This window comes from Peromyscus leucopus, chromosome 16_21 (genome assembly GCF_004664715.2).
Source record: "Peromyscus leucopus breed LL Stock chromosome 16_21, UCI_PerLeu_2.1, whole genome shotgun sequence".
NCBI lineage: Eukaryota > Metazoa > Chordata > Mammalia > Rodentia > Cricetidae > Peromyscus > Peromyscus leucopus.
Window position 1 is genome coordinate 38,822,654 of NC_051084.1, and position 16,239 is coordinate 38,838,892.

The following is a 16,239-nucleotide window of genomic DNA, read 5'->3' on the forward strand; positions in this document are numbered from 1 at the left end:
CTCTCTCTCTCTCTCTCTCTCTCTCTCTCTCTCTCTCTCTCTCTCTCTCTCTCTCTCTCTCTGACCAAAAGCAACTCAGGGGAGTATTTATTTGGCTTATGCTTCCAGGTCACAGTCCATCATTGAGGAAAGCCAGGCCAGAACTCAAGCAGGAACTGAAGCTTAAATCCCACTGCTTGCCGGCTCATTCTCTAGCTTGTGTTCAAGCTTTCTTATATGATGCAGGACTAATATGACCTGGGAAAAAGAACTGAGCTCCTTCCTAGACTGTTGGAAGAGGAGGTGGTTCAACCTTTGCAGGGCATGCTGGTCACACAGGAGTATTTTAATGTATCTGGGTCCTGAGCCATATTTAAGAAATTAGTATCAAGTCAGTAACTATACAGATGTGCAACACTTTAACACTTTATTTACATAAATACTTTGCTTTGCTGGTCATTGCAGGAACTCAAGGAAAAAAAAAAAAACCAACTCTCACCTATAGATCAGAAATTGAAAAAAAAAAAAATGATTCTGAAACCAGACTACGAAATACTTGGAAGCCAGGGGGGGGGAAAAAAATGATGTTGGGACCTTTAGTTTCTTCAAATCTTTTTTGGGAGGCATGGAAAAATAGTCACATTATAACAACATATACAGAACGAACCTCTGGTATATATGTATACAAGCCATAGGAAGAACTATTTAAGTTTTTAAAAACTAATGTTCCATTTGCACGACAAAAAACAGGCAAGTTTCATTATATGTTTATGTGACTGATTTTAGCAGTATATATGTGTTTACTTTGTCATTGAGACCATATTCAGTTAAAAAGAAATAAAGAACTCTGAAACAGGGGGACTCGGGGCCCAGAACTAGCACTCTCCATAAAGGGGAGAGGGCTAAGGAGTGACCTAGATCTCATCGGTGCCACTAGGCTACACGGCCAGCCCTTCCCCAGTTGAAAATCCAGCAGGATAACGGGACAATGCGTTATCCTCTAAGGCAGTGGTTCTCACTCTTCCTAATACAGTTCCTTATGTTGTGGTGATGCCTAACACCTTCTTTAACACCGTTCCTCAGGGTGCAGTAACCCCAACCATAAAATTATTTTGTGGTTATTTCTTAACTGTAATGTTGCTACCGTTACGAATCATAATGCAAACATCTGATATGCGATTCCCCCCAACACACACCAAGAGGCAGTGACCCATAGGTTAAGAACTGCTGGTCTAAATGCTTTTAAAAACACACACAAAATACTTGATTATTAGCATCTTAACTCTCAGATTACATACGGTGAAAAAAAAAATAACAAGGAATTACCTCTCCTATGAAGACAACTATAACGCAGTCCAGCTTCTCTTCAGGATACAGGTTATCAATAAGGGAGTGTAGGGTTTCTATGAGGTAAGATTTGACTTCTCTCTTCACGGTAGGAATTCCCATTACTATTGAAACTGGAAAAAAGAATACAGTAATTATGTAAAAAGATTTTAGAATGACAATACAGATGTATGTATAGGAGTAATTGAAGGATTCAATTTTAGAAAGAAAAAGAGTAAAAGAGAACGTCTATAATACTATAATTCTCTTCCACAGGGCTAGGCCGGGGTGGGGGGTTGGGGGTGTGTGTGCAAACACCACTGCAAATAAGTGATCATAATAAAAGGCTAAACCTCATAGCAAAACAAACAGCTGCAAAAAGCATGTTCCCCCACAAGTAAAGGTCAGACACACTGCCATCTGACACACAATGAACGTCTTGTGGATCAGCAGCTCGAGGGAACCACGCAGGCAAAGAAACACCAGGCAAAAACAATGTAGGGACAAGTCACAAAATCACCAGTGTCAAGACCTGCCCCAGACAGAAAAGACTAAGAAAACATAATGAAGTAATGATGTCGTGGAACCTGGGATCCTAACTCAGAACAGAAAAATGAGCAAGGTAAAACCTCGAGTGAGATCTATGATTCATTAGCAGTACAGCATCAATGTGAACTTCCTGGTTTGGGACCCTGTGATGTGAGTACAGATAATGGGAATATCTGAGGGCGCTGGGTCCTCGGCTGGCAGAGGGAGCAGTGTGAACTACGGATTGTGGATGACACTTTAAAAGGCTCAAAATTACAGCTTCTACTAGACTGCTTGCTATGAATGCAAGCTTACTCTTGCATGATTAAGGCATTAGGGAACAATTTGGATGTAATATGAATTTCACATTTGTTTATGTGTGATTTCTCCTCCGAGACACACAGTAGGGAGACACGGGACAAATGAACCCGGCTAAGCCAAGTTTAGGAAAATGAACTGAACTATGTGGGAAAACACAAAACGCACACACCTTACACATCTACCAGCTGCTATGAAGACAATCATCCACATCATGCACACAGGGATAGACTGTGTCCAATTTCAGACAATTCACCCTGAACCGCTCACAGTAGCCTCCAGGCTGGAGCCCTCCTGCAATCCATTCCATCGGGAGAGCCTCCTGGTGTTCTTAAGCAAAGTACTGTATTCACCATAGTTAACTTGTGCCATGTATAATAGGTTCTTCTTCATGTGCAACCGAGAGAGCTCAGCACTGTGATCCTAACCCCGTATTTTCTCATTTTATCATACAATTTTATCTGGCTCAGTGATTTGAGGGATTCCACATATCATATTTCAAAGTTTTGGTTTTTTTTTTTTTTTTTTTTTTTTTTTAAATTATATCTTGGAGCTGAAGAGATGGTCAGACGCTCAGAGGTTAAGAGCACTGGCTGCTCTTCCAGAGGTCCTGAGTTCAATTCCCTGTAGCCACATGGTGGCTCACAACCATCTGTAACGAGATCTGATGCTCTCTTCTGGCAGGCAAGCATACATGAAGGCAGAATGTTGTATACATATAAATAAAAAAAAAAATCTTTAAAAAATTGTATTTGCCGAGTGGTGGTGGTGGTGGCGGCGGTGGTGGCGCACGCCTTTAATCCCAGCACTAGGGAGGCAGAGCCAGGCGGATCTCTGTGAGTTCGAGGCCAGCCTGGGCTACCAAGTGAGTTCCAGAAAAGGCACAAAGCTACACAGAGAAACCCTGTCTCAAAAGAAAAAAAATTTGCATTTTAAAGCATTAATATTCTAAGTATTATACATACACCACAGCAAATGTTAAAAAATAAACCTAAATCAGGTGTGCCAGCACACACCTTTAATCCTAGCACTCAGGAGGCAGAGGCAGGCAGATCTCTGTGAGTTCAAGGCCAGCCTGGTTCCAGAAAAGCCAGGACTACATAGAGAGTCCCTGTCTCAAACAAAACAAAAATGAATCTTAATCATGAAACAATTTACTGGAGATCCTAAGAAATACTTAGAATTCTGAAGCTGAAAGGCCACGGCTCTACCCTCACTGTTCTGCAAGTGACAAGACTAAGGAACAGCTGCAGGAGGAACTGTCCCTAAGGCCCCTCCCTTCCACTCTGGAGATAAACAGCTGTCAGGGCCTCCAGGATGTCTTCTACTTGTTTTGCACCTCGTGAACACAAGGCGACATTCTAGGTGTTAGGCATAAAACGGGGAACAATTTAAATGATGCCTTTGCTTTCATGAGACTTATGAGAGCGGAGAAAGAACACTCCAGAAGAGGAAGCAGCGGGATGCTGAAGACATGATGATCTTGACATTATCAAGATCTAGTGGGATCAGAATAGATCTAAGGCAGAAAAAGCCTCCGTGGAGAGAATCGGGGGTCAGGTCAAGCATCCTACACTGAGTTCAACTCTGAACAGGAGAGTCAGTCATTGTGAGGTTTGGAGCAGGGAAATTATATTTCAGATTCTAAAACTTATTTCCTTTAAGCCAGAAGGGGAAAAAAAGGTAGAAACTAAATTTAGCATTCCCAATCTTCAATTACTCAGTCTACCTTCAGTCATAACTAAGCTATATTCTGCTTTTAGCATCCATCGTTAGTTTAGCCTTTCTTGTTTCCTTAAGACATGATGATGGTCAGTTGCTCTTCATTCTGTCTTCCCAGCTTAATCTTCCTCTTTCACTGGACATTAGCTGCTGGTATCCTAAGCCCTGGGTGATTTCATTCATACACATTTCAACAACCAAGTATTCATGAATGATGACCCACAGCATTAAACCGAACTCTGAGTCCCAGATTCAAAATACCTAACTGCCTGCCCGACATCTCCACTTCAGCATCTCAAAGCTTCCTCACTTGTCCAAATTTAGCACATTCTCTTCTCTTGAATACCAACGCTGTGAGTCAGAGAGATGGCTCAAAGGTTAACAGCAACTACTGGTTTGCAGAGGATCTGACTCTGGTTCCCAGCACCCTCAACAAGTGGCTCACAGTGGCTCACAGTGGCCTGTAACTCCAGGGCATCTCACACCTTTGACCTCCCCAGGTGCCACACTCACATGCATATATCCATACAGACACACACGCTGTACAGTTAAAATACAATAAAAATACATTTTAAAAAACAATGCTGTAGGACATGCTTTATTCTCCTGGATTTCAGAAAACAGTGTGCACCATTTGTCTAGTTATTCCATCTAGAATCTTAGAATTCTCCATGACCACTCCCTCAAGCCCAGACCTGGTCAGTCCCTCAGTCCTCTCCTTAAGCGCTCAAAAATCATCCAAACACCTCCAAAACCACCTAATGCATCTTCACTCTGTCTCAAGGGGACAACAAAAAGCCCATTTGTTTTGGGGTTTTGTTTGCTTTTTAATTTATTTATATTTCATGTGCACTGGTGTTTTGCCTGCATGTACGTCTGTTATGAGGTGTCAGATCCCCTGGAACTGGAGTTATAGACAGTTGTGAGCTGCCATGTGGGAGCTGGGATTTGAACCTGGGTCCTCTGGAAGAGGAGCCAGTACACTTAACTGCTGAACCATCTCTCCAGGCCCCTGATTTTTTATTTATTTAATTTATACCATAGCAGAGGGATTGGGACACCAACCCACGCCATAAAACCTTTGACCTACAACTTGTCCTGCCTGCAAGATGTGCTGGGGTAAAGGTGGTACAGAACTTGTGAGAGTGGCCAGCCAATGACTGGTCCAGCTTGAGACCCTTGCCACAAGAGGGAGCCCATGTGTGACACTGCCTGGAGGGCCAGGAACCACAGTCTGGATTGTCCAGAGACCTAGGATAGAACCAAATATGACTGGCCAAAAAAAAAAAGTCAGTGAAATGATTCCTAATGATATTCTGCTATACTGGTAGGCCAGAGTCTAGCACAATCATCGTCAGAGTGACTATTAAAGGAGGATATCAATCTTAGCTTTTAAAAATAATTAACAATTGATGTTCTAAAGAAAGTAACTAAGAGTATACTATACATCATGTCAGTGTTTGCATATTCAGCCCTGAAGGATGCCTGGCCTCAATAAATATTTCTTGAATCAATAAAAAAAAAAAAGTAAATCTGAACACGCTATTTTAAGACTCACAGCCTCCATAGGAAGATCATATGTTATTGTAGGTCATATGTAAAACAGAAAGATGGAAGAACCAAAACAAGACAGATACAGAAGCTTATACTAACAGCGCAGATGATGGGAGAAAACAGGGCTGAATCAAAACCCTACAGGGCTGTGGGTACAACTCAGTTGAGGGGTGCTGGTCTAACATGCATGAGGATCTGGGTTCTAACACCAGAACTACAAAAAGGAGAAGTCAACTAAATCAACTTCTCTCAAGAATTAACACAAGGGCTGGAGAGATGGCTCAGCCATGAAGAGCACATGTCACTCTTGCAGAAGACCTGGGTTCTATTCCCAGGGCCGCATGGTGAAGAGCACATGCTGCTCTTGCATAAGACCTGGGTTCTATTTCCAGCACCCATACAGTGGCACACAACCAGTTCCAGTTCCAGAGGACCCAACAACCTCTTCTAACTACCTTCTGAGGGCAGTGCTCCTGGTATCACATGGGACATATGCAGACACATCAAAATAAATCTAAAAACATTATCACAAAAATGAAATTCTAACTTGAAAGGATGATACACACTTGTAATTCCAGCTACTCAGGAAGGTGAGGGGGAAGGAACTGTGTTCTAAGGAAGCTTGAGCTTCATAGTGAAACCATTAAAAAAAAAAAAAAATCCCCAAACAACAAAGGAAAATGAATTTCATTATCTCTAGAGTAATCATTTCATCAATTTTAAAATCTATGAAGAAAAAGTCAAAACATCCAAGTTCAATTAAGTTAAAAATTTTAAACTCAAGCAAAAATGGAGAACTAGAGATACAAAGTAGCCAAGAGATCCTATAAGGCAAATCCAAGGGCTATGATGGGCCAAGGAGAAAGCAGCAAATCCAAGGGTTACCACACGGGAAGCTAACGAGAAGGCCGTGCCTCGGTCTGTCCAGGGAAAAGCTGGGCAGATGTAAGATGTACCCCTTGGCAGGACTGTGAAGAGCCGTTGATGCAGGGATAGGAAATAAGATAAGGAAATTCTACCTCCCCATTTTTAAAACAGAAAATTTACGAAGGTTTAAGCATTCATCTGCCTGAACTACATGTCTACTGAATCCCGTTCTGCACCATGGAGAAGAAATGTCCTTATCCTTCAACGAGCAGCTTGGACTGAGTCCCCGTTGCTGTGCAGAGATTTAAGGAAGAAAAAAAAAAGAATTTTAATCCTTTGTCCTACTTTGACCTACTAGACCTCTTTCTAGCGGTCAAAATAACTCGCCAAACCACAGTTCAGGTAGCATGCCCACAGTGAACGCACCTCCGGTTCTTCCATTGCCGATCTGCACCGCAGGCTGGAGGCTTCCTTCATTTTGTAATAGGTGAGGCAAATGATAATAAATACTTGGCACTTGAAGGGATTTTTTGCTTGTCAACTCCTTTAGTAGCTTTATGGTATTATCTGAAACACAGAAAGACAATTAAGTGGTGGGAACCCCTTATCCTACAGAAGCCTCTGATTTTCTCTCTTGAAAACTAGCTGCCAACATTTTACGTGAATTACCAGCAAGCAGGCTCTAACTATGTCATCCGCATACGAAGTCAACAGCAAACACAACGGCCACCACCGAAAGTCACTTTCCTGTCTTCTTTTTTTCTTTTTTTAAGACAAGTTGTTGATATACGTAGCCTAGGCTGGCCTCAAATCTGCTATGAAACCACATTCTTCAATCCCAGGCCTGTGCCACTGTCCTAACTTGCATTTTCTTTATGCATTAACATTTCACCAAACTTTTATATAGAAATTATATTTCTCTAAAAAATTTAAACAGCAGAAGTAGAGAATGCTCAGCATGTGTCAACCTTCACGTGGTTTCAGTTCTCATCGGGGGGGAACCAGTGAGCCACTGAAGAGACTATGGAGTAAGAACTTCTGTTAATTACACAATCCTGTTTGAAATTTTCATCAAACTGAAATTTCACCTTCTAAACAAGGAAGTTAGTGGGAAAGACTTGTGACCACAACACCATTAAAAATATGACAAACAGGGCTGGAGAGATGGCTCAGCCAGCAGTCAAAAGTACTGGCTGCTCTTCCAGAGGACCAGGGTTCCAGCACCCAGTCCCAGGTCTGACACCTTCCTCTGGCTTCCTTGGGCACGCAGGTGGTACACAGATATACATGCAGGAAAAAAAAAAACACCCACACCAAACTCACATACATCATATCACAGATGAAATTAAAGTTGAATCTCATGTGTAAAGAAATCAATAAGTTACAATATCCTATTCCCACCCAGCAATCAGCAAAGCTTGAATCATGCTTAAATGTCAGTCATGGGATAATTATTGTTCTAGATATTGAGCAGAATCAAAAGCCCTAAGGCAGTCTGTCCTGTGACTCAGTCATTTCCTCTTGATGATTTTAGCTTTTACGCATTCAACAAATACTAAATCGCTTTCTGTCTTGTTCCAGGAATGGTGCCATGTGTTTGAAAATCACTGGTCATCAAACATAATCTAATGAAGATCATAAGGGCTGCCAGAAATGCAACCAATTGATACACAGAAATGTTTCTCACAGAGCTGTGATTTGGAGGAGGAAAAAAATGACCCCAGGAAAACATTCACTTGCTAATTATAGAAGGAAATGCTTAATTTGCTGTGGTTTATGATTAACCTATTAGCTATTAAAGTATTTTAGCCAGTGTGGTGAGTACACAACTCTAATCCTAAGCACTAGGGATGCTGAAATAGGAAGATCATAGTCTGAGGTCAGTCTGGGCGACATAGTGACTTCTTGGTCAGCCTGCACTATGGAGGGAAATCTCATCCCATTAAAACAAAATGTTAATGCAAATGTAATGAAGAATGATAATGCCAGACATTGTGGTGTGTATCTTTTATCCCAGCACTCTAGAGCTGGAGGCAGGTGAATCTCTGTGAGTTTGAGGCCAGCCTGGTCTACATAGCAAGTTCCAAGACAGCCAGAGCTACAGAGAAAGACATTGTGTCAAACAAACAAACGAAAAATGATAATGCAAAAATGCTTAATAGTATAATTTCAAGAAAATATTTTGAAAAAAATATGAATAAAAAAAGACTAAACGGAAACCAAAAAAATGTTGCTAACAGTAACCATTGAACATCAGGCTTCTGGGTGATTTCTTTTGAACTGCAGCATTCTGTAATTGTAAATGCTATAGTTACAAAATACACATGTGCCCTCAGGAGGAGAGGGAGAAACAGGAAACTTTGAAAACCACGTCAGGTGTTGATAACAAGATGAAAGGCATCCCTGGCTGGCTCTGTTGAGAGTACATGAAGCTGAATTTAAAACACCAGTCTGGAAGGGGCACTGGGGCCTGGCGCACTTCATAATCAACGAAGAGCAGAGGCAGAAGGCACCGTGAGAGAGAAGCGGTGCTCCTCAGACTGACCGGAAGTCCGCAGAGGAGGAGACACTCGGGCACTCCCCAAGGACGCACTATTAGAAGCCAGGTTTATCCTTCCCATTTATTCCTTCTTCTCATACAGCTGCAAGAGCAAAGCAGCTCATAGATCTCCTCAGAGGCCATCTAAGGTCAGACACTGGTTATATCATAAGCATGCCGAAATAAAAGTTAAAATCTACTTTTTATTTTTAAAACATTTACTTAGGGGGCGGGGAGTCCGAAGACAATGTGGGAACTGATTTATTCTGGATACCACTTAGGACCTGGGGATTGAACCAAAAAAAAAAAAAAAACAAAAAGAAAACAAAAAAAAACTGTGAGGCTTGGCTTCAAGCCTTCTTTAACCACTGAGCCATCTCGCCAGCCCCAAAGTTAACACTTAATCTCATTATGAATGCCTTCAAAAGCCACAGGTTCTTCATTCTTACTGATGAAATGTACACAACTGCAACCTAACAGTGTTCTGTCTAAATCAATTCAGCAATGGATAAAAATGCGTTTGTAAGTCACCAGAAGAGCAGATTTTGTGTGATTTTTCTTTCTGGAAAGGGCAGCACATGCTGGCTGGTCAAGCATTCAGAGAACTCTCCAGTCACGCTCCATAAAAACCCTTGACCGTCGGCTGCCGCTGAAGTACCTGAAAACGTATTCAGAGCAGCCTGACTCCCATTAGTCACGGCTCCGACGCGGCGAAACTGTTGGACGATGGTGTTCAACTCGGAGGAGCGCTGAGATATCCTATGCTCGGCTATTCGAAGACGTTCTTTTAAAGCAAGAAATTCCCGTTGATAAGCAATTAGTTTTTCTAGAAGCAAAGCAAAAAAAAAAAAAAATCATTAGTATGATTTGTCTTTAGTATATGTCTGTAAAAATAATAACACACTTCTACAGTCTAAGGCAGTAGGCTAGGCATGGACCCTGGAGGAGAACCTACTACTGCCATTTTCCTAAACCAGTATAATTTCTAACCATGTTCTAAATGCTTATCCTTCTGCCCATAGATAAGTGTAGTCCTCCTCATCAAAGAAGCTTTTGGTTTTTGTTTGGGGTTTTGTTTTTTTGTTTTGTTTTGTTTTGTTCTTTGTTTTGTTTTGCAACAGAAGGAAAACTTTTACAGATCCACAACTAGTCAAAACACAAATGACCACATGGCCTAGCCCCAACTAATACAGCCACAATGCAACACCTAAGGCTCAGGGGAAAATCACAGAAGAGGGGTCAGAAGGACCGTAACAGCCAGAGGACCAGCGAGCCGGCTGCTAATGTCTTCTAGACATGACAAGGAGGCTTGTACCCATGAAATCTCAACAATATGGCTGTCTAAATGAGACCTAGGCAGTGGGACCACCAGTTGACATGCCAATGTGAATGGGGGAAATTCTGCAAGGCCCCACACCCCCAGACAGCCAACTGTAGGCAGTCAGTGGCTGGTGAGGGAGAGACAGTCAGTTTTCTGCAGGGATGAACACCATGATAGGGTATCCGATCCCAACCGGTCAGTCAGCCCTAAGAGCGCGTAAGCAGGAGTGCATGGCGGTCTTGTGCTCACACAGAAGCACTAGGGGAACCAGGAATGTTAAACACACAGGGCTGTCTCTTCAAAGGGAGAGGTGTATAAGCTGTTTTCTGCCCAGAAGCTGGAGCAGACTTGGAATAGCCTGGTGACCCTTTCTGTGTGGTCAGACCTTATGGACTCCTCCTCTAGACCCTCACCTTGAGCTTGTTTGTCTCGGTGCGTCTGTAACGTGCTATTCTATGCCCCCTCCCTTCATCTTGACCTTGTTCTCTCAGGTAATCCACAGAACCCATCACCATGGAAAATGTCACTTGTACTTTACAGAGTTTCGATGTATTCATGTCTTCAGCTTTGTTGTGCACATGGGAATGAGTTAATTATCACCGGGAAGCTTTTTTCCAAATGTGTGTGTAAATATGCTTAAAATAAACTACTTGAGGTCAGACTCCCAAAGTTGGCACCAACACCAGCTACTGAGTCACGCTGAACCGAACTGCCTTCTTGCCCCCTCAGACCATGACTCTACTGGCCATCATGGTCGCAGAGAAGCCTGTCCATGTACAGATGAGCAACACTAAGTGGACTCAGCAGGCTGTGTAGCCATACATATAAACATGAATATAACATATGTAACAGTAATAATTTAGGAAGAGATCATGAATTTGAGAGGGAGTTGGAGAAGACACAGGAGCCATTGGAGGAAGGAGGTGGAGGGGCGAAAGAGATATAAATATAGTACTCAGGTATAAAATTCTAAAAGAAAAATCTTAACTACATTAAAAATAAAGTACCTGTACAAATGCTTTTTTTTTGAAAAGTATACTTTTCACAGAAGTATACTTCTAAAAATAAACATAACTGCAAAAACAGATATATAATTAAAGTCAATATTTTGTAAAAAAAAATACACACTGCACTAGAACAGGTCCTCACTTGTTGGACAACAGAGTCCTGCTAACTTAGTAACCATAAGAATGTGAGCACTCTCTGGACCTACATACTGAAGCCCCGTCTGAAAGAGGAGGAAGAGGAGAAAGAGGAGGAGGAGGGAGAGAGGAAGAGGAGGAAGAGGAGAAAAAGAAGAAAGAGGAGGAGGGAGAGAGGAAGAGGAGGAGGGGGGAGAGGAAGAGGAGGAAAAGGAGGAAGAGGAGTCGGCATCACCCACACCCCCGTAAAGCTGGCACTAAAACCCTGGGAAGGTGCTGCCGCTCACTGCCCCTCATTCGGGTACACAGAGTAACTCTTAAGAAGTCTGTGACAGGATAATTAGCTGGCACAAAGCCCTGCTTTCCTGACACTGGGAAGCAAAGCCACGTGAGCTGCTGTACCCCACGCCCCCCCCATACACACCCCCATACACACACCCAAGCCTGCTGTAGGAAGAACAGAAATTAGAAAGTACCGTGACCAGGAAAGGCTTCTAAGGAAATTCAAGGTGCCACTGTGTCCTGTCTACTGATGCAGGTGACACAGTTTAATGAAATTCCACACTCTACTTTCCTGGTGCAGGTACTGCTCTGTGAGAATTCATAAGAAAACCAATGCTAAGAAATCATTCATAAATACAAAAGTAGAAAGAGCTGAACGTGGTGCCGGGAGCTGAGGTCCCAGAGTCTCAGAAGGCTGAAGCAGGGGCTTCCCTGGAGGCCAGGAACCTAAGACCAACCTGGCGACAGAGCAAGACCCCGGCTCAAACACAGAGAACCATGATCAATATGTTGTAGTGATTGTCACAGGAGACAAGATTTATAAAACTACTGAAGCACGTTGGCGGGGCAGGGGGGATAGAAATCTCTTCTTCGGAACAGGAAGACCCAGGCCTGTAAACCACTTCTCCCCCAAGCTAAATCACAACCTCAAGTCAACACTTTTCAAAAGGACAGCAGGGGAAGGAGGCTTATGGGTATTCTAAAATTCATCTCAAAGAACAACACCTTTTAAAGTATCTAGACAATAACACGGAGAGCACAGTCTGAGATCAAATCTTATTCTGAGGGTGCCAGAATGACGTGTGTGGCCCCCGAGTCTGGAGACTGTGGACAAGCACATCAGCCCCAGCAACACCCAAACCACGAGAGCAGCCTCACGTCCCCCACCTTGAGACCCAGGCAGTGCCTGCACACATTTGCCACTAAAAAGAACTAGAGCTCCCTGGAGAAAAATAACTTCAAAGGGATAATATGAAAGGGGCCGGTGGCGTGGCTCAGTGGATAAAGGCATTTGCTTGCTGCTCAAGCCAGGAAACCCAAGTTCAAGTCCCAGGATCCATTTAATGGTGGAAGGAAAGACTCAACTCCACCAAGTTGTCCTTGGGCAAGCTGGCCTCCACACTGCCCCCCCCCACACACACAATAATAAATTTTTAAAAATTGCTTTTGAAAGACAAAATGACAAGACAGTGTCAGAAGGACACAAAGCTACATAAGGGACTCTCGCTAGCTACATTGGAGCAATTTAAATGACAGAACTAAACTACTGCTGGAAATAGATTACAACCCACTGAATAAAACTGGAATCAATGAGTTCACAGCCAACAATAGAGTAGAACCTCTCAGCTGAGGGGGTGGGGTACCTTACAGGAGAATGCCAGCTATTGACCATAAGAGGGGTGACCCACAGCTGAGGGCTGCCAGTCTGCAACCATCAGAGCAATAACCGATTCCGGCAAGCAACAAACACGGATGCTCTAACTACCAGGTGCAAGTCTGGTGAGCAATGGGGTGGTTACATCATCTCAAAGTATCTCCCCACCAAGTACTTATTTTACACAGGAACAAATGCTAATTTTAGAGTGGGAAACTTGGCAGACATCCCTCATGTTACGGGAGTGGCCCAAGTTCACATCAGCAATAACAGGGCCAAGACTAGCACCTCCTGCAGAGATGCACGAAGAACACACAGGGCTCATTATTCGGTGTTCCTGTCAAGACCACGCCGAGCCCAGACCACGTAATCTCAACCTAATCTGAAGGAAGCAGCAGGCTCTAAGAAACCGAGACAATGTAGGAAACGCATAGCATGTAGTTCAAATGATGCAGAAGGTCATGGAAGACAAAGACTATGGAAACACCCAAGACTGAAAGACGGAAGTCTAGATGACAAAATGCACACCACAATCCTGGACGGCTCCTGAATGAGATCCAAGGAGACCAAACTGAAATGGTATCAGGGTCACTGTCATAAAACACTGATGGGGGGGGGGGAATCAATACTAGTGCTTTTGGAAAATCAGTGTGGAGAGGGCCCCTGGGTCCATGAGTAAAGTCACATACAGTTTCTGACCTGGGTGCTGTTCCTCCGCTTCTGAATCTACCCTTCCATGATGAGGAGTTCCCTACATCAGAGCACAGAGCAACATTACATTTTAACCTAGAAAGCCAAGGGCTCTCGAAAAGTTTCTAGAACAATCTTAGAATTTTTCTTATTTATATTTCCCAAGAATTTTGTTCAAACTTTAATATACATTAAAAAAAAAACAAACCCTCCTCCAAATGGCTGTTTATACAATCCCCCATTTTCAACACCTGTAGCAAAATTCCCTGTATTTGGTTTGTTTTCAACCATTTGCATTCTGGGGGTGGGGAGGGGGTGACAGGAACCTGGGAGATTGTCTATTCCCCTGGGCACGTGAGTCTGCCTACTGTTTTGTTCCCATTAGACATAAATATAAGTGTAAACCCTCCAAAACATGAAATTGCTGATGTTTGATCCTTTTGTGAGAAAGACAATTTTCATGTGGTTTGATAATCTGAAATAACGCTTTTGGACTCACTGTAGGAAAAACCCGATGCATAATATAAATGGACATTATAAATGCACAAAAAATAGAACAGAAACTTCAAACTTTTAAGCAATGGAACCTTCTAACTAAGATATGGAGGTTTACTACTGAATTTTGTGAATGTTAAAGTTAACAAAATTTACCTTCACTTTTTTGGGGTTTTTTGTTTGTTGTTTTTTTTAAGAGGTTAAGATTTATCAAAATAAAATTCTGGTTAGAAAGAATGCTGATTAACTTGCTTTGTTCCTGAATGTTAAAAAAAAAAAAGAAAAAAGAAAAGAAAAGAAAAAAGAGAAAAGACAAAGGAAATAACTGGAGAAGGCTATGACTACTCCTAAAGTATGAAGATTTTTATCATAGATATCAGGGAGAAGCAGGCAGAGGGAAGAGTCCAGGCTGAACATGGCTGGCAGACTAAACCAGACCATGAGAGGAGATGGGGAGGGAGGGCAAGAGAGGAGATGTAGCCTGGGCAAGAGACCAGCATCGCCAAAATGGCTGAGTTACAAAGGAATCGGGCTGGGGGAAGGGAAGGGGAAGCCCCAGAGAGAGAGACAGAGACAGAGACAGAGACAGAGAGAGATCACAGGCAGGGGTGGGTGGGGCGAGAGTGCTGGGAGGGGCTACAGGTACTGGGTGAGACTTCCGGGTTTGATTCCTAACAGTCCCTCTGTCCTTTAGTGTTGCCTTACACTCTTTAACGGAGGGGGGAAAAAACTTACTTACACACACACACACACACACACACACACACACACACACACACGAGCAACTCAGTAACACCATTCTACAACTTACAGACTTACTTTTCAGGAACCCACTATCTTTGAAAGGTATATTTTACTTTATTTTTTAAAAATTCACATCAGTTATTATTCTTATACAACCAACGTAAAACTGAAAGCTAAGACTGGAAGAAATTGAAGGCAATTTCCCACTTACAAAGCTCTAAACTATGCTAAGAGAAGGGGAGGGAGCATGGGGAGAAGGAAGAGAGGGAGGACGGAGGAAAAGAGGAGGGGCGGGAGGGGAGGAAAGAATAAAGGAACCCAGGGTTCTAAAGGCATTTGGAGCCCCCAACCCCACTGTAAGCAGGACCCCAAACTCCACAAGCGGAGAGAATAGATGAGTGTTTAACAGGCCCTTGGAAGCTGCTTTTTCTAAGGACTCCTCACTCAGGCCCACAAATCAAGGAGGAAGATGAAAACCTGACACCTCTAACCTCGTTTTGGGTCTGTCTAGCCTAGGTGTGTCAAACACTTAAGGAAGGTCTGCCTAAAAACCAGCGATGCCTAAACTATCTCCTTTCTCTTCCCGATTGTAGGCACAAAGATAAAAGTCACTGTCCTAAACCTGTGGTCACTTTGGATTCCAGGAACAGCACACCTGGCAAAGGCCAGACAAGGGTCATTATCCAAACAGCAAGACCACGCCCTGGAGCAAGAGTAAATTTACAAAAAGCAGACTGGTCCGATCTAATCAATAACAGTAACTAACAACTACAGACACCCTGCAGGACCAGATCTGCAGCAATTAGAGCTCATCTTGATCAGAACTGGGTAACTGTAAATGTTCTAGCTCCCAGCCGAATCCTTCTCTGTTTAAACACAAAGCCCATGTCAGGACCATGAAGATGACCATGGGGTCATGGCGCCCCTTCATCTCTTTCTCTTCCCAATTCGGACACTCATGATATTTCTGTTTCCACTTTTTGCCCTTCCTCATCTCTTTTACTGGAACGACAGTAGCCAAGCCTAGGCTGGCAGGGCTGCGGAAGTCCTGACTTTTGCCCTTAAAAGTTCAGTTACAAACAGACAATCCCTACCTAGGACAGACAGGCAATGGTTATAAACAATACCAGGTGTCTCCATTTCCCAACATTAACCTCCCAGTAAGACAGCTGGAAGGGTTGTTAAAACCAGAAATGCCGATTCTGTAGGTGAGAGGTAAAGGCCTGAAACCTGCTGACGTTCTCGGAAGAGGCCAACACTGTTCTCAGAATCTAGACCCAAGAAGCCCAGAGTTTATGGAGTTCTCTCTCCAAGCTCTTTCTCTCTTTCCAGTTACCCACAAGCTAGGGCACCCACA

The 16,239-nt window shown here is 43.1% G+C and overlaps 1 protein-coding gene across 1 annotated transcript in view; it reads right to left on the reverse strand.

Annotated features, from left to right (window-relative positions):
* The window catches only part of Mgat4a (alpha-1,3-mannosyl-glycoprotein 4-beta-N-acetylglucosaminyltransferase A), a 97,195-nt gene that overhangs the window by 48,739 nt on the left and 32,217 nt on the right, over positions 1-16,239 (reverse strand). The window contains exons 2-4 of the mRNA XM_028865687.2: positions 9,492-9,659; positions 6,721-6,861; positions 1,306-1,439 (exon numbers count right to left, since the gene is read on the reverse strand). Of these exons, the coding sequence (XP_028721520.1) occupies positions 1,306-1,439; positions 6,721-6,861; positions 9,492-9,659 (443 nt within the window). The remainder of the gene's footprint in view (positions 1-1,305; positions 1,440-6,720; positions 6,862-9,491; positions 9,660-16,239) is intronic.